The sequence below is a fragment of the Drosophila rhopaloa genome, unplaced genomic scaffold, assembly GCF_018152115.1.
Source record: "Drosophila rhopaloa isolate 14029-0021.01 unplaced genomic scaffold, ASM1815211v1 contig_203, whole genome shotgun sequence".
Taxonomy (NCBI): Eukaryota; Metazoa; Arthropoda; class Insecta; order Diptera; family Drosophilidae; genus Drosophila; species Drosophila rhopaloa.
Window position 1 is genome coordinate 3,039,533 of NW_025335088.1, and position 27,060 is coordinate 3,066,592.

The window sequence follows — 27,060 nt, forward strand, 5'->3', positions numbered from 1 at the left end:
GCTGTTCAGATCAGCTGTTATTGGATAGTGGATGTGCTCTGTGGGAATCGGAGTTTCACATTTGTCAAAAATCCCAACCGTTTCGAACGGACTATATGGGAAGAGGGCGTGAGAGATTGATATTCACTAGCAAAATGTTGTCCTAGCAAATAATATCGAAAAGTTTTAGTGGCCCAAGCTATGGCGAGTAATTCCTTTCCGATAGCACTGTAATTTATTTCGTGTTCAATTAATTAAGTGTTTTGCTAAATATAGGATAACAATTTTGAGAAAGCATGCCCTATATTACTGGCCTCTGTGGTTAAAGTGCATTTCTTTTAAATCGGGAAAGTGAAAAATTGGTTCTCTGATTACTAAAGCTTTAAGTTTTTTGAATGCTTCTATGTAGTCGAGTTTTACTTGTGTTGGAATTGGATATGAAACTATGGCTTTAATTTAAAATTGACTTCTGCAAGTTTGGAAAAAACTAATTGTAATGAATTTAAACCAACATCTAAATATAAAATACATAAACATAGGGGTTACGATGTGACCAAGAAAGCTAGCTTCTTTTTTTAAAAATTCACATTTGTCTAACTGCAATTTTAAATTGGCTTCTGCAAGTTTGGAAAAAAAATAGTTGTAATGAATTTAAATGTTCGAAAGGGATGTGGATAAAATTATAATATCATCTAAATAAACTAAACAGTGTTTGTTAAGCACCGCTACTTTTCAACGGTGCATGAGATTTCCGGTCACTGGAACGTCTGAAACCAAAAATTCTAACGGGATAAGGAAGAGTACATATTTGGCATGAACTAGGATTATTAATTGCAAATATCGGCGACGCAAAAGCGCTATATTTTCAAGCAACTTTATTATCCACTGACTAATAGTCATAATAATATTAATATTTTAAATTGTTTCGCGCCAAGATTTTAGGGTCGCGCGAAAAAAGTTCCGATAAGTATCGCTTAGAAACGTACCGTTATACGGTATTCACACAACCGCTTAAAAGAATGACCAACCAGTGTGACCAACATTTCGAGAGTTCATCATATTTAAGCGTGCTACGGTCGTACTGTCAATCAGCTGGATTTGTTGACAAGCAGTTAAAATTCAAATATCATATTTGCAGGAAAGAGCCTTTAAAAGATATTATCAAATACCTTGGCAAGACAAGTCTGCCGATGTACAAAGAAATTAAAAAACAATACAATTTAAATTTAACAGTTGTTTTTTTTTAATTTTATGATAATTATTTGCTAATTTACACTTCATAGCTGGACTTTTATTGTGTTTTTTCGTACATTCTGGACCTAAAAAACATTTTGCTCTGACAAGAGGCACCTCAGGTAGTATTAATGTTATTTTGTCCTCACATGTAAACACCTGCAATCGACTTTTGTGAGTTTTTTGACTTTTTCCTTCCATTTCTTATAATGTTCAGTGAGAAGCGCACGCCAAAAGATTAAATTTTTTAATCTTTTCCGATAGGGTTCACCCAAAGTTAATTTCCGCAGACTGGCAACGCTATGGAATTTTCTGGTATTTTTTTCGTCGATCAGGGGACCGACGTGAAAAAAAGGCCCGACGAAAAGTGAACGCCAGCTGTTTGCCTCTCGCTCTCTCTCATGACTGGCGTTCGGTTTTCGTCGATCTGGATACTAGGCTTGAACAAAAAGTTGACGCAAAGTGAACGCCAGCTGTTGCCTCTCGCTCTCTCTCATGACTGGCGGACAGTTTTTGTCGATCTGAGTACTAGGCTTATGTAACCTTACTTTATTGTGCAAAAATGTTTGAATTGCTGTATATTTTTAAGCACGATGAAACATTCCATTTGTTTTATAGTTAAGAAATTTCTTCATAAAATGTACTCAGGTGTTTAAAAATCTGATAAAAAAGGTAAAATAATTGTAATCTATCAGATTTAAAACCGTAAAATCATATTATCTTAGTTCATTTACAACTCACGCTAATATTGTTTTATTTCCAAACAAAAATAATTTTTAATTAAAAATGTAAAATATATAAAATTTATTAACACATTCAATCAAAAATCTTTTAAGATTTAATTTATCGTAAAGCCTAGTACTCAGATCGACGAAAACTGTTCGACAGTCATGAGAGAGAGCGAGAGGCAAAAAGCTGGCGTTCACTTTTCGTCAGGTTTTTTCACCTCGGTACTCACATTGACGAAAAAAAATACCAGAAAATCACTTCGCTTGCCAACCACCTGAAATGAACTTTTAGTGAACCCTAGCGAAAACATTAAAAAATTTAATCTTTTGGCGTATGCTTCTCACTGAACATTTTAAAAAATAAAGAGAAAAAATAAAAAAAACACCGCAAAAGTCGACTGTAGGAGTTGACATGTGAGGACAAAGTAAGATTAATACTATCTGGGGTGCCTATTGTCAGAGCAAATATTTCATAGGTCAAATATTTACGAAAAAACACAATAAAAGTGGAGCTATGAACTTTAAATTAGCAAATAATTATCAGTAAATTAAAGAAAACAACTGTTAAATTTAAATTGTATTGTTTTTTCTTTGTTCAGCGGCAGACTTGTCTTGCCATGTAGTTAATATCGTTTATAGGCTATTTCCCGCAAATACGATATTTAAATTTTACCTGCTGTCAACAAACCCAGCTGATTGACAGTAAGACCGTAGTACGCTCAGTTCGGATGAACTCTCGAAATTTTGGTCATACTGGAAAGATTAAAGTTTTAGTGGACTTGTTTGTCGATCTGAGTACGAGTCGTTTAGGTGTCGTAACGGTATCAAAATTGGAACCGAAATGGTGTTCTAATTTATTTTCGTATTGAAACTGTCAAAAAATATTAAAATTAAAAGTCCTTCTCTTTTAAATAACAGCTAATTGCTATGCGTCAATATCGTACAGTGTTTGATAGATGGTACTTGCACGTGAACCTATACTGTACTTTCTTGTCACATGCGCACTAGGAATATCAATGAGCTCTTTCATTGAGTTGCAGTTTGCTAAGAGCAGGAGAATCCATTTTTAGAACGGTTACTCGTTCGGGCCCTTTGGCTTGCTTATGTATTTGTTGATTAATTTGGGTTCATGTACATACATAAGACTCTCAAAGAGACTAACAGTTGATGAGAACACAAATCCACGGAGTCATCTGCGATTTGCCAATTTTAAATTTAGTCTATAGGTACTCGTTTTGCATAACGCAGCTACTCTTCAATGTGTTACGAATTTTCTTGATATGTGTACATGAATGTATTACAAATATAAAATTGGATTTTTGACATAATCTAAAACCGCCATCTCGTTGCATACGGGAATGAAATATATTAAATACTAAGTTTGAAAGTTCAAAAGAAAGAGAATATCCAAAAATATGCATAAATATATGTTCGCGCATGTATAAGTTTTGATTGTGTAATTTTATGCGGGTGAAATTGCTTATATATTTGGTAATACAAGATTTAAATCTTTTGTTAACCATTTATCTTTTGAAAACAAATTTGATCGCTTCTAAAAATTCTATATAGTGCTCCTGTGTATGTATTAAAGTTAACAGATTTCTGTTGATGTATAAGTTGTTTCAATTATAAACAATTGTACATCTATTTGTAAGACAAAAATATGTTAATCTACAATTCAAAAATAAGTTTAATTTACATATAAAATGTATTAGTAAATTTGGACCGATCGTTCCTAAAAAATAGACTGTTATACTGAGCATAGGTCTCAGGATAGGCACTCGATACTGATAAACATCAAGGAACCAGCTTAAAATAAATTAAAAGGGAAACAAACGAGACATACGTAAGTATCATTTATAGCAATGCAACGAGGATAAATAAAAATAATAACCTTTGTGTCAGCCAAATTTAATTATCTTAAATATTTTCTAATAATTATTAGTTTCCCTCTTACCAATAATTGAGAATAAGAAAATGTTAGGTATTTATAGCCCTATTGTGTGAACAACTTAATCAGAGTGTAACAGTAATTTGACTTATGGGGACATTTGTTTTCAAATCGAAAATAAAATCAAATATTATTTTTACTAAAAAAACACCATCCATAAAAGTGCATTCTAGTTTTATTGGTCATTTTGTCAAAAAATTCCCGTTAAATCTTTTATCCCAAAATTCAAATGTAATGATTTATTATATTATATTAATTAATATTAAAGAAAAAAGAAGAAAGAAAGCCAACGTTGCCCTTATTATATACCCTTGCAGCTGTTAAAAAAATAAATATTTTATATGTCAATTTATATGCGTTTATGCTTAAATGTCGACTTTCAGAAGATTTTTTCGATCGTTCCTATGGAAGCTTTATAAGATACTCACAGGGTGCCTACAACTAGGCTTGTATTCCAAAGCTGTCATAGGACCTTGGCAATTTTATTTATTTGGTTTTTGACTGTATTTAAGTTTTTATGTAATGGCTAGATTGACTTTCCTATTCTTATCAATATACTTTATTGGGCGTACAAGAGCCTTATCACCGAAAAACGCCTTCCCTGTCCTATGTCCAACAAATTAGATACGTTTAATTCAAATAGTTTAATAGTTTAATTTCAGTCAAAAGTTCGCAACGCAGTGAAGGAGACATTTCCGACCCTATAAAGTATATATATTCTTGATCAGCATCACCAGGAGAGTCGATCTAGCCATGTCCGTCTGTCCGTATGTCCGTCCGTCTGTCCGTTCCTACGCAAACTAGTCCCTCAGTTTTAAAGATATCTGCTTGAAACTTTCCCAAAAACTGTCTTTATAAGTCGGAACGAGCTGGATCGGCCGACTATATCCTATAGCTGCCATATAACTGAACGATCGGAAAGGCCATAACTTTGGTATGTTTAAAGTTAGGAAGTTGGGATTTTTTATGGGTTTTATATTTTGCCAATCAATCCGACCTACCAAATTTCATAGGGATCTGTCGACTATATCCTATAGCTGCCATATAACTGATTGATCGGAAATGCCATAACTTTGGTGTTTGTAAAGTTAGGAAGTTGGGATTTTCTATGGATTTTATTTTTGGCCAATCTATCCGACCTTCCAAGTTTCATAAGGATCGGCCGACTATATCCTATAGCTGCCATATAACTGAACGATTGGAAATGCCATTACTTTGGTGTTTTTAACGTTAGGAAGTTGGGATTTTTTATGAGTATTAAGAATGCATCATATGAATAATTTTGGAGAATATAATTTACAGAATATTCTGCAAGGGTATATCAACTTCGGCTCCGCCCGAAGTTAGCTTTCCGTTCTTGTTTTACATCTCCGATATCTTGCCATTTTGGGCCATCCTCTTCTGATGGGCTCTCGCTTTTTTACACTTGTGGTAGGCAATAGAAAATTATAGCATATTAGCGGCAAGAAAAATTTATATTCTTTTTGTCATTAAAAAGTCCTACTACTCGGAGAAGTAGTAGTTTTGCGATATATAGCTAAAATATGTGTATTATTAAAGCTGCAAAGCAAAAGTCACCTAAGGACTCTATTAAATTATTATGACTCTGAGTAATTTGTATACCCCTGTAATAAGGAATACATTTCCGACCCAATAACGAATATATACTCTTGACAAGCTAGACTATAGCTACATATGTCCGTGTAGCCGTCCTTTTCTCTTAGTCTCTTAGTTTTAAACCTTTTGGAATGAAACTTTTCAAAAGGGTTCTAGTACTAAAGTAGTATAGTAGAATATAAATCGGAAAGGATTACATCTTGTCTGCGTTCGCGAGAACAAACTCGACAGCGGATGGCAATGCTCCCACAAGCTTAATTTATGAATAACTTTCGTATAGATAAATAAGCCATAATATCAGAAGAATTTTTAATTGAGTTCAAAAATTGTGTTTAGAATGAACCAGCAATGTAACAGGCAAAATGTGGGGGTATGGAAACAGAAATATCAAATAGCCATCGTTAAAATCCGTTGACATGATCCTTCTGTTAATTTTCTATTCACAATTTGTCAAACAAATTCGCCAGTGTATGTCTGCGTTATTTGCCTTTACAACTTTACTACCTTTAACAAAACTACTAACCATTTCATGGGTATGGAGGCGCCACTGCACAATTTCGAGACTACGCCGATATATTGCAACGAATGGCCGGGTGGACTCCCTGGGCGTGTGGCTAAGTCTTGTGCGAATTCTTAAGCTTTTTATTTTGTCTACAGTCTGTTAAGAGTTTTTATTCCAGTCCATAAAAAGTGTAGGAAGTCTGATATCTAAAATTATAAAGGTATTTCTAAATAGTCTGCAATTTTTAAACCAATGAAGCGCATTATTACGTTTCATTTGCAAGACTTTTTGTTGATATTATCTTCTCAACATGTAAGGAAAGAAATTTTTAGTATTAATAATATTATATTATACTTACCATATATACAAGGTGCGATCCAAAGTAAACATGTCTTTTTGAATATAGCGCCATCTATATGTCGACTGGTGCGTTATCTTTATCGATTATCCAGTGAGAATTTCATGACATTTCAAAGCTAAATAGTTCACGTTGTAGAGCTTTTCGTCCTTTTTCTTTGAATCAAAGTATTGCCTTCTGTAAGGCTTCAATATTTTCCCTGGCCTTATTGCGTAAAGTTTCACGCTCTTAGGCTAACTCTTTTATCAAAGACTGTGCCACAGTGCTATCAGCACACCCATATCAACACATGTTAACAGCTTAAACGGATTTACTTTTGTGCTCCTGGGCTCGATATTGTTGATCAATTGCTATACTTTACCCACAGTTTGTACAAATTTCCTGGATTTACTAGGCTCATCTTTGATAACATTGGCCCCACGATTTAATGCATTCTTTGGACTTGCCCATTACTACGAGGTAATCCTATAGAGATTAACAAATGCTGAATTTTTGGTTTGTTGCAGTATTTCTTAAATAATGGCGAGGCTAACGCAATATCCCGATCCGATACTATCATGAACGGATTACTAAAAGTTACTGCAAGCTATTAAGCACATCTTCGAGTTCTGTAGTGTGGGTCGAATACAATCAGATGCATTTGGAAAATGCATCTACGACAACTAAGATGTGATTAAACCATTTTTTAGCGATCTCCCTCGGTCCCACGTGATCTATGTAATATGTGACTAAGGGCTTATTGCCCTTATCGATAGGATTTAAATAATCTTCTTGTTTTTACATTGTTGCGTTAATACACTCCACACAACTGCCTACTACTCTGGATACTTTATCCCTCAGCTTTTGAATGGAATAGGATTTATGCATTTCTCACGTTTTCTTAGCCGAAAAATGGCCTTATGAGCAATTTTTTCGGGACTACTATTAACTCTCGGTCAGGGTTTTTAAACAATAAAATTTTAACTTTTCTGGACCACTCAACTGCCATCTAGGCTTCATTTAACTTGTGAATCACACTCTCTGCCAATAGGAAACATCTTTGTTCCTGATCTGATTTCTATCTCGTAGTTGACTGTCTTCTTCCAAACCCTATCTTAGAGGCATCCGTGAGTATTTCCGTAGTTAATTTGGATTATACAGTTTTTAAACTGAATTTCTAATCAACCATGCCTTGATACCTTGCAACTTGGTGAAACTCTTTAAACACAAACATCTTTCCTCAGCAAATCTGAAAACGGCTTCGTTATAACCGCATATCCATTCACGAGCTTGCTAAAATACCGTTAATTAAAGAAATCTTTAACTTTAACTTCAATCCCGACAACATAAAAGTGCTTGTCGTGTTCGCCCGCTTTCCATCTGTACTAAGTTTGTTGTTTCTTCCTGTTTAGCTATCATCTCGACCTTGCACTGAGTTGCACTGTGTCCTGACTGGTCGTATCTAAAGCACTTGGTGTCGAATTGAGACTCGTCCCCATAGCAAAAGCATTTCCTTACTTACTCCACTGATTTTACTGATACTCGCATCTTCTGACTCCATTCCGCAGTCACTCAATCCACTGACTAATGCCCTGTTAATTATTTCAAAAAAACTGTGACACACTCCCATTTACATCTTTCAATGTAAACTATGACCTACCCGAATTATAACATTTATTGGATTGCTATTGGATCCATCCTATTATGTAATCATGTTATCTATTTCTCGTTATACCCAACGTATTATAGCCATTATGTTGGTTGATCGACGTTTTAATAAATTTATATGTTATACTTGTAGTGTTATTGAATTACTCGAGGTCATTACGTTGGTTAGATTTTAATTTCTTCTATAACACAACGATTTATTCCACTTAACTTTCATCACACTTACACTCCCTGGGGCTAGTTTCGTCTGTACGTCACCTCAGACTCATCAGCTATCTACGGGGATGGAAGCAAAGCATCAGAAACACCCCAATGTTACGATCAGATAAGCTTTTTTGGCAATTGTGAGTTGCCAAAGTTCATTGGTTTTAACGTAGGTGGAGTTCTGTCGTTATACTACTAATGTATCCTGACTTAATAAAGCTGGAATAGTCCCTGAAGGGTTCACCAATCGACATGGCATCGACTACAATAAAACATTTTTCCTGAATGCGCACAAAACACGTGTTAATAGTTTTACCGTGAAACTCGGGCTCATAAATTTGACTTTAACAGCGTTTACCAAAATCTCTTACCCTAATATCTCCGATATTAATGAAGATCTTTACCAAAATGTTTCACGTGATTCCAATCAATACACACTTCGAAGGAGAAGCAGCAGTATCGTCCTAAGAAGCTATGCGAATTAAGAAAGACTACATACGGCACAAGAAGCTCGACAGCTTAGCAGAAAGACTTAGGAAAATTGACGTTCTGCTTTGGTATTGACCTTCAATAAAGCAAAGGATAATATAACTTTTTAATAGGTCAATTCAATATGTAGAACTGCAAGCCTGTAAATATGACTTAAAACCCTACACTGAAAATTCGAAGACGGAAGAAAAAAGATTTTTGATACCATACAACCAAAACAACTATAACTAGCAGCTCATCAAACATGCAATTGGTTGATAAGGGTGACTTAGTCACAGCGAATTCACAAACGGTATCTGCTATTTCTACACAGAGCGAAATCAAATCATGCGGTTCTTTGGAAGCTACACAGAGTGGCCAGCCTTTCAAGACAATTATAAGAGCTCATTTCATAAAAATCAGCATTTTTCAAATATACAGAAATTTCTTCACTTGAAACAATCACAATCGATGGTTAAGGTTAAGGACAGTAGCAAAAGCAATACGCAAAAACCAATGGTTTGTGAAACTCAACACCAAATAAACTTTTACAGCTCACTTTTGAATTGCTGCCAGCAGTTTTTAAATATATCTGGCTTACAAAGGCAATTTCTTGTGAATGGGAAACCTGGTCATGGGGTCAGCAGGTTTAAGTCCAAATTATTATGTAAGCAATGCAAGGGACCTCACAACTACCAACTCCATACACTTGGGACTCTCGCCCAAATAGAAGAGGACGAGCGAAACACAAACGTGCATCGGGACACTCCGGTTACAACAAGCCATTTGGCCCAAGAAGCGTTAAGTTAAGAGCGTTATGTTAAAAACGCTAAGGGAGGCAACGTCGCATCCTTACTCTCATTGGACACGGACGTCGAATTCTCGACTGTATCCGAACGTCGCATCTCGCATCTTGTCATAGTGAAACTTCCATTCAAAAGTTCAAATCCTGAATTTGAAGTCACGCGACGTTCACGCAAAACGAGCAACTGCGCAGGCAGGACATATTTATTATGCGGCAATACATTAACCTCAGACACATGAAAGAAGTAACGCGAGACGAAAATAGTACAGTCAACTGGCAGTAATTTTTGACAGATTATTCCGCGTCTCCAAAACAGCACCTAGTATAGTGTGCAATATATTTGCTGTGTGCCTTCGCTTTAGCGTGTAAAAATACGGATTCTCGGCAGGCATTGTAAACGGCAAATACAGGTCATTAAAGAAAATTGAAACTTTCAAAAAATCGTCTGGAGAGAGGATGCTAAAATACAATACAATACAATACATTACAATTGCAGTTCACGCCTTTGAACAACTGGTTGTTGATCACCAAGAAGAATACCCAAATGCTGCTAAAATACAAAAAAAAAAAAAAAAGATTTTTGTGTGGATAAAGTTTTTACTGGGCCAGATAAGCTACTACAGAACAGGAACGAGTTAAGCTCGGTAAGTGCTTATCCAATACCCCATGCATACATATGAACGACATCGACGTCTCTGCAAAATCAACTCATACGTCGCCGGTTAAGGTTCTTGGGGTTCACTGGCTTCCTGGAAAGGACACATTAACTTACAATGTGGTTCTAGCTGCAAACCCCGATTGCACAAAAAGACAAGTCGTGTCAGACGTGTCAAGTATATTTGATCCTTTAACACTTTTGGACTCATTGTTATCTTATTCAAAATACTATTTTAAAGGCTGTGGCTTTTTAATCTGTATTGTGATGATCAAATTCCGAGCAAACTGGTAAATATTGGCTAAAATGGCGATCCGATTTAGATAATCTTCAACAAATTCAATTACCTCGCTCTGTTGCTAACGAAGCGAACAACATTTAACTTCACATTTTTAAGCACATCAACCAAGGTTTACTCTAATGCGGTATACAACTACTCAAATAAGGATGGCTCCATTTCAGTATATTTAGTGGCAGTGGCGCCTGGAACTTTGCGACTCATCAAAAGTTTTCCCCTGGTTATCATATGCAACTACTCAATTAAAAAGATTTGTTGGAAACAGAACTTTTGAAATCTCGATACCATACTCCAAGTCAAATCCAGCTAACTATGCGTCGAGGGGTCTGATGGCTGCCGATCCTATTGATCTTGATTGTAACCCAAGGATTCACATTTGTTAGCACTGGTTACGATTATGCAGGACCAATTCTTTTTAAGGACGCCAAAGTACGCGAGCCGTGCATAAGCCACTTTGTTTACTTGGTCACATCGGCCATACAACACCTGCAACCCGGTGGTCTTGCTTCTAGGTTATCCTATTTTTTTTGCCAAACATCCCATGTGGTTTCATATGTGTGCTTGAAAATTGCCTATTGAACTATTGCCAGGGTGTTTCGCAACCAGTGACCCCTACCTAGAAAGTTTTTACATCATTTTTGTTGTTTGGGTCAGCATAAAAATGTTTGTAATACTATACTGTAACTGTTTTTTGTATTTAAGAAATTAAAAAATCGTGATTTAAAAAAAAATATTTTAAAAATGGGATATTACAAAATATGAATTCATAAGAAAATAAGCCAATCGGATTAATACAAACGGAGATGTACAGTTTTACTTATGTTTTTGGCACCTATTTTTCAAAAACTTTAAAAAGTCTAGATTCTATACTTTTTTTTGGGAATATGACGATACTTATTTACTTATCAAAGTTCTGATCGGACGATTTAATTATACAACTGTATACTATAATACAACTATAATACTCGAAAAATAATAAAATTAAGTTTGTCGCTAACACTAAAGATTTTTAAAGTGCGATTTTAATTTATAAAAATTTGAGGAATTTATAATGTAACTGCTTTAAATTACCCTATTCTCCTGAATTGAATCTAGATTAATTTATAATCATAAAGTTATACGGTTCTTTAGAGTATTATACAATTTTAAATAAATTTGAAATACGTTTGTGACTTATCAAAGTTATAATGTTTGTTTTCAACACGCTGTTTTTATTTTTCAAGTTCTGTTTTAGATCTTTTTCGATGGATTCAAAGCTATAATAACAAATTCAATGAGCAAACCAATACCTAAGGTATGTTTATACCAGATACTTTAAGAGGCTGTATGATCGAGACGGACGTTTCTTCTTATTTGCAAACTTCATCGTCGGGACAGGTAAAGCATCGTAACTTTTCAAATGTTTACGTATTTATGTCATTGATATTGTTGTTTAAAACAATACTCGGGAAATTAATAATTTTGTAGAACAGATAAGTTTTAAATGATGATAATTCTGCTTACATATATGTATATTACCCATTTTCCTTTTAATGTATTACTAGAGTAAACTAATCGGAATATACTAATTTTATCCTCAGGTACAAAAATAAGTCTGGATGATGAAGAAAGAAATGAGCATATAATTTTCTCATAAAAAATTAAAAACGAAATATAAATGTAATTAAAATACAATGCTTTTTAATTAAGCTTAATCATTTATTTCCTTGTGCAAAAAATATTTTAATGTATGTGATTATCAAAATTGCTCAATTTTTGTCTATAAGTTGCATCTTGTCAATGTTATACTCATATTTCCTTCAATATATATATATTAAATTAGTGCTATTAAAGACAGGAAACATTTTAGGATCCAACTATTTTATATGTTTGACTTATGAATTTTTATACCCTTGCAGAGGGTATTATAATTTCAGTCAAAAGTTTGCAACGCAGTGAAGGAGACATTTCCGACCCTATAAAGTATATATATTCTTGATCAGCATCACCAGGAGAGTCGATCTAGCCATGTCCGTCTGTCCGTCCGTCTGTCCGTCCGTTTCTACGCAAACTAGTCCCTCAGTTTTACAGCTATCTGCTTGAAACTTTCCCAAAAGTTGTCTTTCTATTGCAGGTAGTATATAAGTCGGAACGAGCTGGATCGGGCCACTATATCATATAGCTGCCATATAACTGAACGATCGGAAAAGCCATAACTTTAGTGTTTTTTTATACCCGTTACTCGTAGAGTAAAAGGGTATATTGTATTCGTGCAAAAGTATGTAACAGCTAGAAGGAAGCGTTTCCGACCCTATAAAGTATATATATTCTTGTTCAGGATCACTAGCCGAGTCGATCTAGCCATGTCCGTCTGTCTGTCTCTCCGTCTGTCCGTCTGTCTGTCCGTCTGTTTGTCTGTCTGTCCGTATGAACGCGGAGATCTCGGAAACTATAAAAGCTAGAAGATTGGCATTTTGCATGTAGATTTTAGGAGTTCCTACGCAGCGCAAGTTTGTTTCAAAAAGGTGCCACGCCCCCTTTAACGCCCACAATCGCTTAAATACGATTTTAAAAATTTAAATATTTCGGAAAAGTAAAAATGCAGTTTTATTGTGTTTATCAATACCTATCGAAATGTAGAAGAAATTTTTCAAATCGGACCATTCGTTAAAAAGTTATGCGTGATTAAAGTTTCTATCTCCATCTCCCTCGCACTCCCTTTACCTGAGTAACGGGTATCTGATAGTCGGGGCACCCGACTATAGCGTTCTCTCTTGTTTTAAAGTTAGGAAGTTGGGATTTGCTATGGGTTTTATTTTTGGCTATGACGACTATATCCTATAGCCGCCATATAACTGATTGATCGGAAATGCCATAGCTTTGGTGTTTGTAAAGTTGGGAAGTTGGGATTTTCTATGGGTTTTATTTTTGGCCAATCAATCCGACCTACAAAATTTCATATTAGGATTGGATAGACTATTTTTATAAGTATTAAGAATGCATCATATGAATAATTTTGGAGAATATAATTTATAGAATATTCTGCAAGGGTATATCAACTTCGGCTCCACCCGAAGTTAGCTTTCCTTTCTTGTTATTATATTATTCTTGTTTTTCTACATGTATGTTAGATGTTAAAAAATTTTTAAGTTGCACTTCTTGTAAGGATGTTTTCCCAGCCAGGATATGCTCAGGGGTTGGCTAGGGCCTCCACAAACTATTTATAAATTTACAGTGGACGATGTGGGTTAATCGGGTGAGTTTTTAGGCGTGGTCCTTATAATTAGGAGAAGAAACCGCGACAAAAGGTACGTGGCTGTACCTAAGACTGGTTACTTAGCCCGGGCAGACCCAGGACTTAGTAAATAGTTATCGTAGGAACCTATGTCAGTGATATGCTTTATCGGTGGCTACCATAAATTTGGTCGAGGCAGGGTTTGGTTAGAGTAAAACTTGGGTAGCCCCCTTGGATTTTTAATAATTACTACGATGTAATTCGGGCGGACTCAGGTTTTTAATAAGTACTACGATAAAACTCGGGCGGACCCAGGGCTTTAATAACAACTACGGTAAAACTCGGGCGGACCCAGGGCTTTAGTAATAACTACAGTAAAACTCGGGCGGACCCAGGGCTTTAATAATAACTACGGTAAAACTCGGGCAGACCCAGGGCTTTAATAATAACTACGGTAAAACTCGGGCGAACCCAGGGCTTTAATAATAACTACGGCAAAACTCGGGCAGACCCAGGGTTTTATTACTAAGTACGGTAAAACTCGGGCGGACCCAGGGCTTTAATAATAACTAAGATAAAACTCGGGCGGACCCAGGGCTTTAATAATAACTACGATACTACCCTATTAACGGCCGATATGTTAGTTAATTACGCGTCGGGGTTACGGTTCCGTTACGTTTGATCGATTCTCAGGTTAGGGTTATTATCACTTGTTATAATTAAATTATTTATTCAACGGGCTTAATTGAAGCGGGTCGAAGGTCAGGAAAAAGAATATACACACGTTGTCGAAATTATAATTTATTAATTTAGTCTTTATTCACTGTTGGCTTCTTTCGCCTATTCGTCTTGTTCACATGAGTTCACCAATCTTCGTTCTACAATTTTACGATCTAATCGCGTTTCTCGCTGCACCAGTAAAATTCTGCACGACTGTACCGTTTTGCTTACCGACTAAAACCACGTGGTCTGCCTAATTGCGACTTATCTCGTTTTCTCCAAGTACGACTATCCGGCTTCGATGTTCGCGTGTCAGTCCCTTGCGTTCTTTTTAATTTTGTTCTCGTGCCCTTGGCCTCTCCGATCTCACCATCTTCTTACCACGCAGTCGCAGTGGTGAAGTTCAATTTCGCGACTCCCTTTCTCCTTTTGGCAACAGCAACTACTCTACTCTGCCCAGCTCGCTTTTCGATATTCCTTCTCGCTCTCCGTTGTCGTCGACCGCGCAGTCGCTGAGGTGGGCTTTGCACTCCGTTCAGGTCGTTCAATTTACTCCTCTCTCATGCTCTTTTTGGGGTGAATTCCTTAGGCAACTGCGTAGGAGTTGTTCCCGGTTTCGCCTCTCTTCCCCGCTCTCCTCTCTTCCCCGCTCTCCCCTCTCTTTTCCACTTATTAAATAATGTACTTATGTTTGTTTTTGCCTAGGCTTATTATGCTAATTATTAATTCATTGTTTTTCTCTTAAAGCTAAAAAATCAAAGGAATAACAATAATATTAATAATAAAAATACGCATATTTCCTCCTCCCCTCCGTGGGGATCGGGAATAATTGTGGCGGCATCGGAATCGCCGTCACACCCCCCCCCTTACTTGGGAGGACGAAGGACTACGGTCAGAGCCGTTTTCCCTTCAGCATCGACATTCCGTGTCACTCGATACACGCCTCCGTCGATTTCTCGGGTGAAGCGATCCCTCTTTGGTCCTTGTGGCACGAATCTGGTCAATTCGTTCACTAGCTCCTCCGGGAGCATACGGCCGGGCGTGTAGACCCTCCAGGTCTCTGGTGCTTCCAACAGCGTCTGTCGAGAGGTCTCGGTTGCGGCTCGCTCTAGCGCCTCGATGTCCTGCAGCAACTCCTCTACCCCATAACCCTCTTCGTCGCCTTCTAGTCCCAGGCCGAAATCGATCACGTCTAGGTCCTCTACTCCGGCCCCTGTTCCGGGTTCTGCCTCCGGTATAGCTTGGGGTTCTTCGGGCTCAATCGTCGTGGCCCTAGAGTTGCGTCGCCGGAGACTCAGAGTCGGGAAGCTGGTATCTTGGGAAACTTCCCACTCGTCCCCGGACGACTCAGCGTATCTACGCCGTAGGAGCGGTTGATCATCCTCTTGTTCTTCCTCGGACGGGATGGAGTCCCAGGTGCAGTACTTCCGCGGGCGTATCCGGCGGCGTCGTGCGGTTCCAGTTCCCTCAGCGACATCTTGCCCATCATTTATCGACTGTCCTGTGCTTCGCCTGTCTTCGCGACTCTGCCTGGTATCGTCGTCTACCTCCTGGGGTGGGGGCGTGGGCTCCCGGGCCACCTGGGTGTTCTCATTGCGGCATCCTTCGCTCCATGCCGCTCGTGCGGCCAGTGGGGGTGCACGAGTTCTGCCGCAGTTTGCTTCAAACCGGAACGCGGGGCCTTGTCCTAGAGGTGGAATTATGTCCATCGTCACCTGCCGGACTTGGGTGACCCGATATCCCCCAGGGATTGTCGCCCAGTGGTAATCCTCCCGTTCCCTAATGAAGCTGGCAGTCCACTCGCTGTCTTCATCCTCCTCCTCTTCGGACTCTTGAACTTCGCTATATCGGTCCACAGTTGCCTCGGTTGTCCGCTGGTATACACCTTGCCCTCGTCTTGGGTCACGTGAGCGACCTCTGGTAGGCGAATAGTGGTCGTGTCGGGGCTCATACATATGCCCCCCCAGGTTGGCAAAGGATGCTGGATGAGGGGACTGACACCGTCCGCGAGGGAAAGGCCTGTACGTCGAGGGAGGTGGTTCTTCCGTTGCCCAGTGTGGGTTATATTCGTACCCGGGCACGTAGTGGGGCGACGCATGCTGGGAAGACGCGTAGCGTGGGGACGCATACCGGGGAGATGCGTACCGTGGAGACGCGTACCCGGAGATGTGCCGTGGAGAGCGTACCGTGGGGACGTGCCCCGGGGGATGTACTACCAATGGAGGTGCCCCGGGTTGACTCGTCTGGTAGCTCGCTCGAGTACGATAGGTTGTCCCTTTCTGCTCCCGTCACCGCCTCCTCGTCGCTATCTTCCGTGTCCGCCAGGGTGAGGTCGACAGGAACTTCTTCAGGTTCGAAACCACCGTCGTCCATCTCGCCATCTTCGCCGGTCCACTCTTGAGTGGAGTCTGACTCTCCTTCTTCCATAGTATCTGTAGTGGGTAGATAACTTACTTTATATAACTGACCCTAAGATTTCCCTGCCTACTGGTGCAGCTTACAATAAACGCCTTATATCTAATTACAATCTTAAGATACTTGATGTTAGTTAATGATACCTTACGTTACTTCTTCGCCCTCCCCTGTCTCATCGTCCCGGAATTCTCTCAGCTCTGCAATGTTGGCCACTTTCCTTTTACGTTCCCCGGGCCTCTGGATCCGTACGATGTTCGGCGATATAAACTTAAGTACCCGGAATGGGCCGTCATATTTCGGCGCCAATTTCGCCGCGAAGCCGTCGACTCCTCTGGACAGTTGGTGCTGTTTTACTAACACGAGCGAGCCCAAGGCGGGGCGCCATTCACGTCTTCTCAGGTTATAGTGGCGCATCTGGTCGGCACTCGCCCGCTCCGCATTAATTTTTACAACCTCGAATATTTCCTTCATCTTGGCCGCTTTGATCGTGAAATCTTCTGGGGTGTTCCCGTTCCCTCGTGTCTTCTCCTCGTATAGCGCCTTGGGCATCCTTGGTTCTCGACCTTGCATCAGGAAAATGGGGCTGAAGTTTGTAGTATCGGAGATACTAGAGTTGACTGCCAGTGTCATCTCCGGCAGAAGGTTGTCCCAGCTTGATTGTTCACCTTCGATGAATTGCGCGATCATGGTTTTGACAGTGCGGTTTGCACGCTCCGTAGGATTCTCGTGTGGCGAGTAGGGCGCCGTATATTGTAACTCACATCCTAGTTCCCGCATATATTCTTTGAAGGCGCGGCTTGTAAACTGCGTGCCGTTGTCACACACGAACGTGCGTGGGACCCCGAAGTGTCCAAGAATACGTTCGCGGAATGCTTTGATTAGGGTCGCGGTGGTGGCCCTCTTGAGTGGGATGAGCTCAACCCATTTGGCAAACGCATCGAAAAAAACCAACAACATTGTGTTTCCTGACTTCGATTTCGGCAAAGGTCCCACAAAGTCGGCACACCATGTCGAACAGGGTTCCTCTATTCTACGAGACAGCATCCGTCCCGCCGGCTTCTGTTGGTCAGACTTGAACCTTTGACAGGTTTGACAGTTTTGCACATACCTTTTCACATCTCGATACATCCCTGGCCAGTAGTACTTCGAAGCGACTCGTAGGATCGTCTTCCGTATGCCAAGGTGTCCTGCCGTTGGTGCATCGTGACACTCTGCCAGTACTCGTCTCCGGTGGTGTTGAGGTACGCACAGCTTCCATGGCACGAAATCGGCGTCGTCTGGTCGGGTCCCTAGACGACGATATAGTTCTCCGTTCTCATAGGTAAAGTCAGGGAAATTCTCCGGGCTTCCCAAGATCTGCTCCCTTTTCCGTGTCCACCATTCACATTCTTCCTTGTCTGTTTCTGTACACTGTAATACCGCTAGGGGTTGGCGGGACAGGGCGTCCGCCACGACGTTTTGACAGCCCCTCCGGTACTTGACCGAGTATCGAAACTGTTGTAATTCAAGGGCCCATCGGGCTACCCGTCCGGATGGACTTTCAATTGAATTCAGCCATTTTAATGCTAGATGATCCGTGATGATGGTGAACTCGTATCCTTCGAGATAGCAGCGCCACTTCCGGATGGCCCATACGATCGCCAAACACTCCTTTTCGGTCGTGGTATAATTTTCCTCAGCTTTCTCTAGCCGACGGCTTATGTAGGCGATTACCCTTTCCGTTCCATCCATCTCCTGAGTCAATATTGCTCCCAATCCGACGTCACTCGCATCTGTCTGGACCGTGAATCGTTGGTCAAAGTTTGGGCAGGCCAGGGTGGGGGCACTCGTGAGACGTCCTTTAAGTGTGTCGAAGGCAGCCTGTTCTTCAGTATCCCAGCGCCACTTAACGCTCTTCCTTAGGAGCTTGGTCATCGGCTGAACGATCGTCGCAAAGTTCGGTACGAATCTACGGTACCACGATGCCATGCCTAGGCATCTTCTCAGTTCCTTCAGAGAGGTAGGTGGTCGTAACTCCCTGACTGCTGCTACTTTATCGGGGTCCGTATGAATACCATCTTCGCTTACCATGTGGCCCAGGTACTTGAGCTTTCTTTTAAAAAATGAGCATTTCTCCCTGTTAATGCGTAGATTAGCAGCCCTGAGTCTCCGAAATACCTCTCGTAGGTTTCGTGTATGTTCTGCTAAGTCTCTCCCAATTACAACGATGTCATCCAAATACGCAAACGCGAACGGATCTAGTTCGGGCCCGATGACACTATCTAGGGCGCGTTGGAAAGTGGCAGCTGCGGAGTGTAACCCGAACGGCATGACACGCCACTGGAAGAGACCCCGACCCGGGACTGTGAATGCAGTGTACTGTTTACTGTCTGATGCCATAGGTATTTGCCAGTAGCCGCTTTTCAGATCTAATGTCGACAAGACTCGGGCCTGGCTTAGTCTCTCTAGGATATAGTTAATACGAGGTGTCGGATACGCGTCTGGTATTGACCTCGCGTTTAATTGTCGAAAGTCGACACACATCCGCCACTCGTCGTTCTTTTTACGCACTAAGACGATGGGTGCACTATATGGGCTTTTGGACGGTTCTATCTGTCCTGCGGTTAACAATTCGTTCACCTGATCGTCGATAATTCGTTGCATCGCAGGATTCTTGGGGTAGTATCGTTGTTTCACCGGTCGATCGTCTCGCATTGTGATCGTATGTTGTGCGATGTGTGATACCCCCGACATCCCTTCGAATTCTCTCAGCTCTCGTTGGAGGAATCGATCTATATGTTCTTGGTCCTCTACTGACCATTCCCCTTCTCGCCGAGGGGGCGTGACTTCTTCTTCCGGGTTTTCCTGTGTTCCCTGGTTTTCCTGTGTTCCCTGGTTTTCCTGTGTTCCCTGGTTTTCCTGTACTCCTTGGTTCTCCTGTGTCCCCTGGTTCTCCTGTATTTTCTCTCCTTTCTCCAGTTCATTTCCAGTGGGTTTCTTGGTCCTCTTTCCGATTTCCGTTATCTCCCAGTTCGCCTTGCGCACGTCTTCCATGTCGACGGTAGATCCCTCTCGGGTCACTTCTGTCCCGAGCCCCTGCAAATTAGCCATGACCGGCCGGTTCCCTGCGTGGTGGTCCTCGTTGGTGCAGGTGGTTCTCGGTCCCGCCTCACGAAGATGTAGTCGAGCCCGTCCACATCGTATTGTAGTGCCGATTGCGCAGAGAAAGTCAAGTCCTAATATTACTTTATCTAGCATAGAGTCCATTACCAGTAGCGCTAATTCTACTACTTGTCCTCCGAGGTCGATGTTGGTGACTACCATTCCTGTGATACTGACGCTGGTCCCGTCTGCCAAGCGTATGCCGGTGCACACCTCTCTCACTGTCACTGATGCCTTCAGCTGTCTGAGGAGTGTTTCGTTGATGAAACTCCTCGTGGCCCCGCTATCGACAGTGGCTAACACAGAGATGTCAGCGACTAATACTTGCGCTACGATCTTTCCGTCTTCTACGCGCAGGGGTGCGCCTATTCCCGGTTCTCGGGTACTCTCGTCCCCAACTGCTCCCGGGTTGGTCGAGGACGCTGGTCGTTTCCCGACTCGGGACGCCTACAACAATCAATAGTCCTGATCCCTTCCCTTCTACAATCCCAACACACTAACCGTCGGGGGTTCCGGCACTCCCTCGCAAAGTGGCCCTCTGCCCCACAGTTGAAACAACCCCGACTTTCGGGAGGTGTTTGTAGCGACTCCTGGTTCATCATCCTATTCGAGATTTCTTCCCGTGGCATGGGATTGGGACCAAGTTGTAAGGGGGTTTGCGGGTTTCCTCGGAAAGGGTTGCGAACCTGGATGGGGTTCGCCGGCACCTGTGACTTCGGAGACTCTCGGGCGTTCCCGTGAGTTTGGCCGAGACTCCTGTACGAGCGATCTTGGGACTGTAATCGCATACGGTCGCGATGTTGTATACTCTCGAACTCGACTGCGAACTGTAAAAGCTGGCCTAAGGTCTCAAAGTCGCCACGTTTTACGTACATCTGGTATGTGGGGAGGCAGTTCTCGTAAATCCTATCTAACTCCTTCGTCTGATCGTACCCTGCGTGTCGCATCAGCGTTCGGATCTCGATTACATAATCCTTGAAGCCCTCTCCCTCACGTTGGTAACGAGCTCTGATGTCGTCTTCTAATCGTCGAAAATAATGTGGTGGTAAGAAAAAGTCCAAGAACTCCCGCCGGAATACCGGCCAAGTGGCTCCCTGCAGTTGGCTGGTTCTAAACCACCGAGAGGCTCTGTCTGAGGGAGTTTCTGTCATAACTCTTGGCAGTTGGGCTAAGGGAAGGGCGTACGATGTAGCCCTCTCCTCCAGCTCCTCTAGGAACCCCAACGGATCGGTATGGCCATTGAATTTGAGTCCCCATTTTCGGACTTGCTCTGCTATGACACCGTGTGCTGTGGCCCGGCCAAAATTTCCACCCCAAGCCATTTCGTTCTCCCGTGTAACATTACATTTGGTATTATTACGGCCGGTGGTTCCCTCCGTAGAAATTGCTCGTTCGTGGTCGACAGGGCTCCCACCTCTAGGGGTGAAAAATCCTGGCACCTGTAATTGGATTGACCTGGGGTCTAGGTCGACTTCTTCTACCCTTTTCACGTCGTCGTTCACTCCCCCGTTCGCGAATTCGGCTTCTAATCGGACCAATCGGGCCCTTTGGGATGGAGAGAGCTCACCTGCTTTGACGATTTCTGCGAAACGCCTTCTCATCTCGTCCACCTTGCCTGTGTCGTCGAATCCGAATTCCTGTGCGAAGCTGAGTAATTCGTCCTTTCTTAGCGTATAGATCCAACGAGTCCCTATACGACTGCCTGGCGAACCCATATTAGTTTTCTTTCCTTGTTCGTTTTCTGCCATTGTATTATATCTGGTTTGCTCCCTTTACGCTTCTTGTCAGCAATCCGATCCTGATCGACGTTCTTACTCCTTAACTATTTTAGCCAGCCTCACACTGTACGGGTCTTTAATCCGCTTGGTGTTTTTGTTGCTGATCGATCGTGATCAGCCCCACATTTGTCCCTGTTTGGGCGCCATTTGTAAGGATGTTTTCCCAGCCAGGATATGCTCAGGGGTTGGCTAGGGCCTCCACAAACTATTTATAAATTTACAGTGGACGATGTGGGTTAATCGGGTGAGTTTTTAGGCGTGGTCCTTATAATTAGGAGAAGAAACCGCGACAAAAGGTACGTGGCTGTACCTAAGACTGGTCACTGAGGCCGGGCAGACCCTGGACTTAGTAAATAGTTATCGTAGGAACCTATGTCAGTGATAGGCTTTATCGGTGGCTACCATAAATTTGGTCGAGGCAGGGTTTGGTTACAGTAAAACTTGGGTAGCCCCCTTGGATTTTTAATAATTACTACGATGTAATTCGGGCGGACTCAGGTTTTTAATAAGTACTACGATAAAACTCGGGCAGACCCAGGGCTTTAATAACAACTACGGTAAAACTCGGGCGGACCCAGGGCTTTAGTAATAACTACAGTAAAACTCGGGCGGACCCAGGGCTTTAGTAATAACTACAGTAAAACTCGGGCGGACCCAGGGCTTTAATAATAACTACGGTAAAACTCGGGCAGACCCAGGGCTTTAATAATAACTACGGTAAAACTCGGGCGGACCCAGGGCTTTAATAATAACTACGGTAAAACTCGGGCAGACCCAGGGTTTTATTACTAATTACGGTAAAACTCGGGCGGACCCAGGGCTTTAATAATAACTACGATAAAACTCGGGCGGGCCCAGGGTTTTATTACTAATTACGGTAAAACTCGGGCGGACCCAGGGCTTTAATAATAACTACGATAAAACTCGGGCGGGCCCAGGGTTTTATTACTAATTACGGTAAAACTCGGGCGGACCCAGGGCTTTAATAATAACTAAGATAAAACTCGGGCGGACCCAGGGTTTTAATAATAACTACGATACTACCCTATTAACTGCCGATATGTTAGTTAATTACGCGTCGGGGTTACGGTTCCGTTACGTTTGATCGATTCTCAGGTTCGGGTTATTATCACTTGTTATAATTAAATTATTTATTCAACGGGCTTAATTGAAGCGGGTCGAAGGTCAGGAAAAAAGAATATACACACGTTGTCGAAATTATAATTTATTAATTTAGTCTTTATTCACTGTTGGCTTCTCTCGCCTATTCGTCTTGTTCACATGAGTTCACCAATCTTCGTTCTACAATTTTACGATCTAATCGCGTTTCTCGCTGCACCAGTAAAATTCTGCACGACTGTACCGTTTTGCTTACCGACTAAAACCACGTGGTCTGCCTAATTGCGACTTATCTCGTTTTTCTCCAAGTACGACTATCCGGCTTCGATGTTCGCGTGTCAGTCCCTTGCGTTCTTTCCAATTTTGTTCTCGTGCCCTTGGCCTCTCCGATCTCACCATCTTCTTACCACGCAGTCGCAGTGGTGAAGTTCGATTTCGCGACTCCCTTTCTCCTTTTGGCAACAGCAACTACTCTGCTCTGCCCAGCTCGCTTTTCGATATTCCCTCTCGCTCTCCGTTGTCGTCGACCGCGCAGTCGCTGAGGTGGGCTTTGCACTCCGTTCAGGTCGTTCAATTTACTCCTCTCTCATGCTCTTTTTGGGGTGAATTCCTTAGGCAACTGCGTAGGAGTTGTTCCCGGTTTCGCCTCTCTTCCCCGCTCTCCTCTCTTCCCCGCTCTCCCCTCTCTTTTCCACTTATTAAATAATGTACTTATGTTTGTTTTTGCCTAGGCTTATTATGCTAATTATTAATTCATTGTTTTTCTCTTAAAGCTAAAAAATCAAAGGAATAACAATAATATTAATAATAAAAAATACGTATATTTCCTCCTCCCCTCCGTGGGGATCGGGAATAATTGTGGCGGCATCGGAATCGCCGTCACATTCTTAAACATATATCCTCTTCTTATTATACTCATATGTATGGTTTTTTATGTAAGGTTTACAAGATAAGGAAACAGCTCGAGGTGTTAGTACGTTAAATTTACTCATTGAATATAATCTAATTACAACTAGAAAATGGTACTTATTTGGATGGCCCCGACTAAAAGTCCCATATAAAAACATCACCCAAAAAGTATAAAAATTGCACAACATTTTTTTCTTTTTATGCTATAATAATCCAATTAAATATTTTTTTGAATATTCACTGTAGATTCCAACGAAATTTAAAATGGTTTTGATTGAAGACATATTTTTAGTGGCCTAGAAATTGTATAAAATCAGAGCTCTCACCATTGAAGGCAATTTTAAAAGAGGTAATGGTTCAATCCGTAAACTTTTTCTTAGGCAGTGGTGTATTGAAAGTGTGTTTCAGTAGTTCCATAATAAAAAATGCCACAAGACATCGGATTTCTCTACTGCATCTAGATGCACTGAAGCTTGTTGTGGGCATTTAGATCGGCTGAGGATCGCGGTGTCGTCGGCAAACGTAGACATTGTCAGTTGTCTTCTCGAAGGGATATCAGAAGTGTAGAGTAGGTAGAAAGTTGGCCCCAGAACGCTTCCTTGGGGAACTCGAGCTTTGATGTTATGTTCAACAGCGCATAGTGGGAGTTCAATAAGCATTTTTGAAGTTATTAGATTGCAGTCTGGAGATTTTCTCGGTTGTAGCTGCTCTTCTATAACTTGTATAACTTCACATGGTCGAAATACAAGTGGTTCGGCAATAGGAAAGTCGTCTTCGGTTTGCGATCTTATATTACTCACGTTTGTTGCTTTATTTGGCTGGAACACATTTTGAAGGTGGACAGCGAATGTTTCGGTTCTGTCTTTGTCGCTTCAAGCTCAGCAACTTGCAGAGGTCCTTATTGGCGTAACCGTTACTGTTGGAGGGCTCAGTTTTGAGTGGGCTTTCTATAGTGGGAATTTCGAGCTGGATGGAGATAGTTGCTCTATAAAGCGCTGGGATCTGTCTTCTTCTTGTCGTAGTGCCATTCTCGCCGGGAACTACGCTTTGCCAGAACTAGCTGCTCTATTTCTGCATTCGTGTGCTTGGTGTTATGTGTTATATTTTGCCTTCGAGGTGCGGCGATTCGAGACGCTAAAGCCAAAACTGATTCTAGCATGCTCACGGTTCTGTTAATGTCATCTTCGCGGTTAGCTGTGGTGCAAGTTCAATGTGCGAACTTACGTATTATTTGAATTTGAGCCAGTTTGTGCTGTTAGAAGTTAACATGACGGGGTTGTCATTACTAACTGGCTGTTGGTTTAGGCTAACGAGTACAGGCGAGTAGTCTGATGATTGATCCGAAAGACAACTGGCGCTAATCAGATTTCGTGGGATGTTTTTTGTAACTGCGAAGTCAATCAAGTCTGGCAGTTTTCTGGGGTCACTAGGCCAGTGTGTAGGTGAAACAGGGGAAACGAAGTCAAGTTTATTGCTAGGTTTTATAATTGCGTAATACAGTTGTCTACCTTTCGGCTTCACGAGGCGAGATCCTCGGTGCGTATGCTTGGCGTTATAGTATCCTGCTGCTATAAAACATTTGCCTAGTGAGTTAAAGTAGTCGATAAATTGGGCTTCTGATATCGTGAATCGAGGAGGACAGTATACCGCTACTAGAGCTAGATTGTGACAACCCAACTAAATATTGATATTTGTGGCTTGCGGGTAGTTAGTAGCAAACGTGTTGTGGAAGTGTTGATACGGTTTTTAATCAGGATTCCAGTGCCTCCATGGGTTTCTACAAGTAACATTACGTCGATTTCATTATCATTCATATTGGCATTCCACAGTTGGCATTCCACAGTTCAATGCGCAGGGGAGCCATTGATTATTTTTATAAGGTTTTTGGAGCATCTGAATCAAAATATTTTGATGTGTTTTTACGTTAAAACCTTTATCTTTTAGTGCCTGTTCGACTTCAGCAGTACTTACGTCTCGTTTGATTCCTTTTATGACAAAGGTCAACACCTTTACTAGTTTTTAGCAGGTAGCTATAGTAGTTCTTTTTCTTGGCGTCTAGGAGCTCCATCAATTTTCTAAAGCTTTCTTCACTTTTGACTTGAACCTTTTTTATGTATGTCTCCTTTAGTCAAGGGGATAATGTGGAAGCTATCTTACCAATCAGATCGATTATTATATTAACAAGGTTGTTGGAGTTTTTCTCTCGAATATAAAGCGGACGCTGCTTCGCTTTCTTTTTGTCTCCATGACTGTAGAAGGAATTTGGTCGGACGTGTCAGCTAAAATTTCAAATCTATTTGCTGTATTAGAGTTTTGCACAGTTCCTTGGCTTGAGGAAGTCCGATTGATTTTTGCGACGTTACCCATTTTCGTGTCCTGTGCACTTAGTTATACCCGTTACTCGTAGAGTAAAAGGGTATATTGTATTCGTGCAAAAGTATGTAACAGGTAGAAGGAAGCGTTTCCGACCCTATAAAGTATATATATTCTTGTTCAGGATCACTAGCCGAGTCGATCTAGCCATGTCCGTCTCTCCGTCTGTCCGTCTGCCGTCTGTCTGTCCGTCTGTCTGTCCGTCTGTCTGTCCGTATGAACGCTGAGATCTCGGAAACTATAAAAGCTAGAAGATTGGCATTTTGCATGTAGATTTTAGGAGTTCCTACGCAGCGCAAGTTTGTTTCAAACTGGTGCCACGCCCCCTCTGACGCCCACAAGCCACAAGCTGTGGCCACAGTTTTAATTGATATGTATTTGTTTCGTCAATACCTATCGATTTGCCAAATAAAAGTTTGCCACGCCCACTCTAACGCCCAAAAACCTATTAAACGCTTAGCCTGGCTAGCGCCTACATTTTCGCCTTTCATGACCCGTGGTAGCGCCATCTAACGGATGACTTTGGAACAGCTGGCCAAGGTGATCAACAGAGTCAACGTTAATTCTCGATAAGGATTTCTATTAAAGGAAATTGCGATGGTTTTCATTTGTCAATACCGAACTATATCCCTAGAACTATGCAAATCAAATCAAGTTAGCCAAATTGGAGGTCTGAGTCAAACAATGGCGTATGTGTGTATGTATGTAAGCATATACATATGTATGTATTTACATTGTACACAGTTGCAATTGCCCGGCAAAGATAACTCCTTTCAAAGAAAGCTATTCGCTATACCCGTTACTCGTGTTGTGCAAACATTTAGACTTTAATATACATAATACTATTTAAGAATGTATGTGTTTAATGTATGTTTAATATTTCTAGTCAATTTATTGCACTCAAAAACATAAACATAAACACAGCTGCTGGTGCAGGACAAAAGCT

General features: G+C 41.3%; 1 protein-coding gene across 6 annotated transcripts in view; it reads left to right on the forward strand.

Annotated features, from left to right (window-relative positions):
* Positions 1-2,985: 2,985 nt before the first annotated feature.
* The window catches only part of LOC108044208 (nuclear factor 1 C-type), a 64,001-nt gene continuing 39,926 nt past the window's right edge, over positions 2,986-27,060 (forward strand). Inside the window, exons 1-3 of one of the 6 annotated variants that reach the window (XM_017123117.2) lie at positions 2,986-3,431; positions 3,510-3,786; positions 11,669-11,822. In XM_017123117.2, coding sequence (XP_016978606.1) covers positions 11,742-11,822 — 81 coding nt within the window. In that variant the 5' untranslated portion in view covers positions 2,986-3,431; positions 3,510-3,786; positions 11,669-11,741. Of the gene's footprint in view, positions 3,787-11,668; positions 11,823-27,060 lie in introns of all 6 variants that reach the window. The other 5 variants (XM_017123118.2, XM_017123121.2, XM_017123119.2 and 2 more) reach the window with 5 other exon arrangements.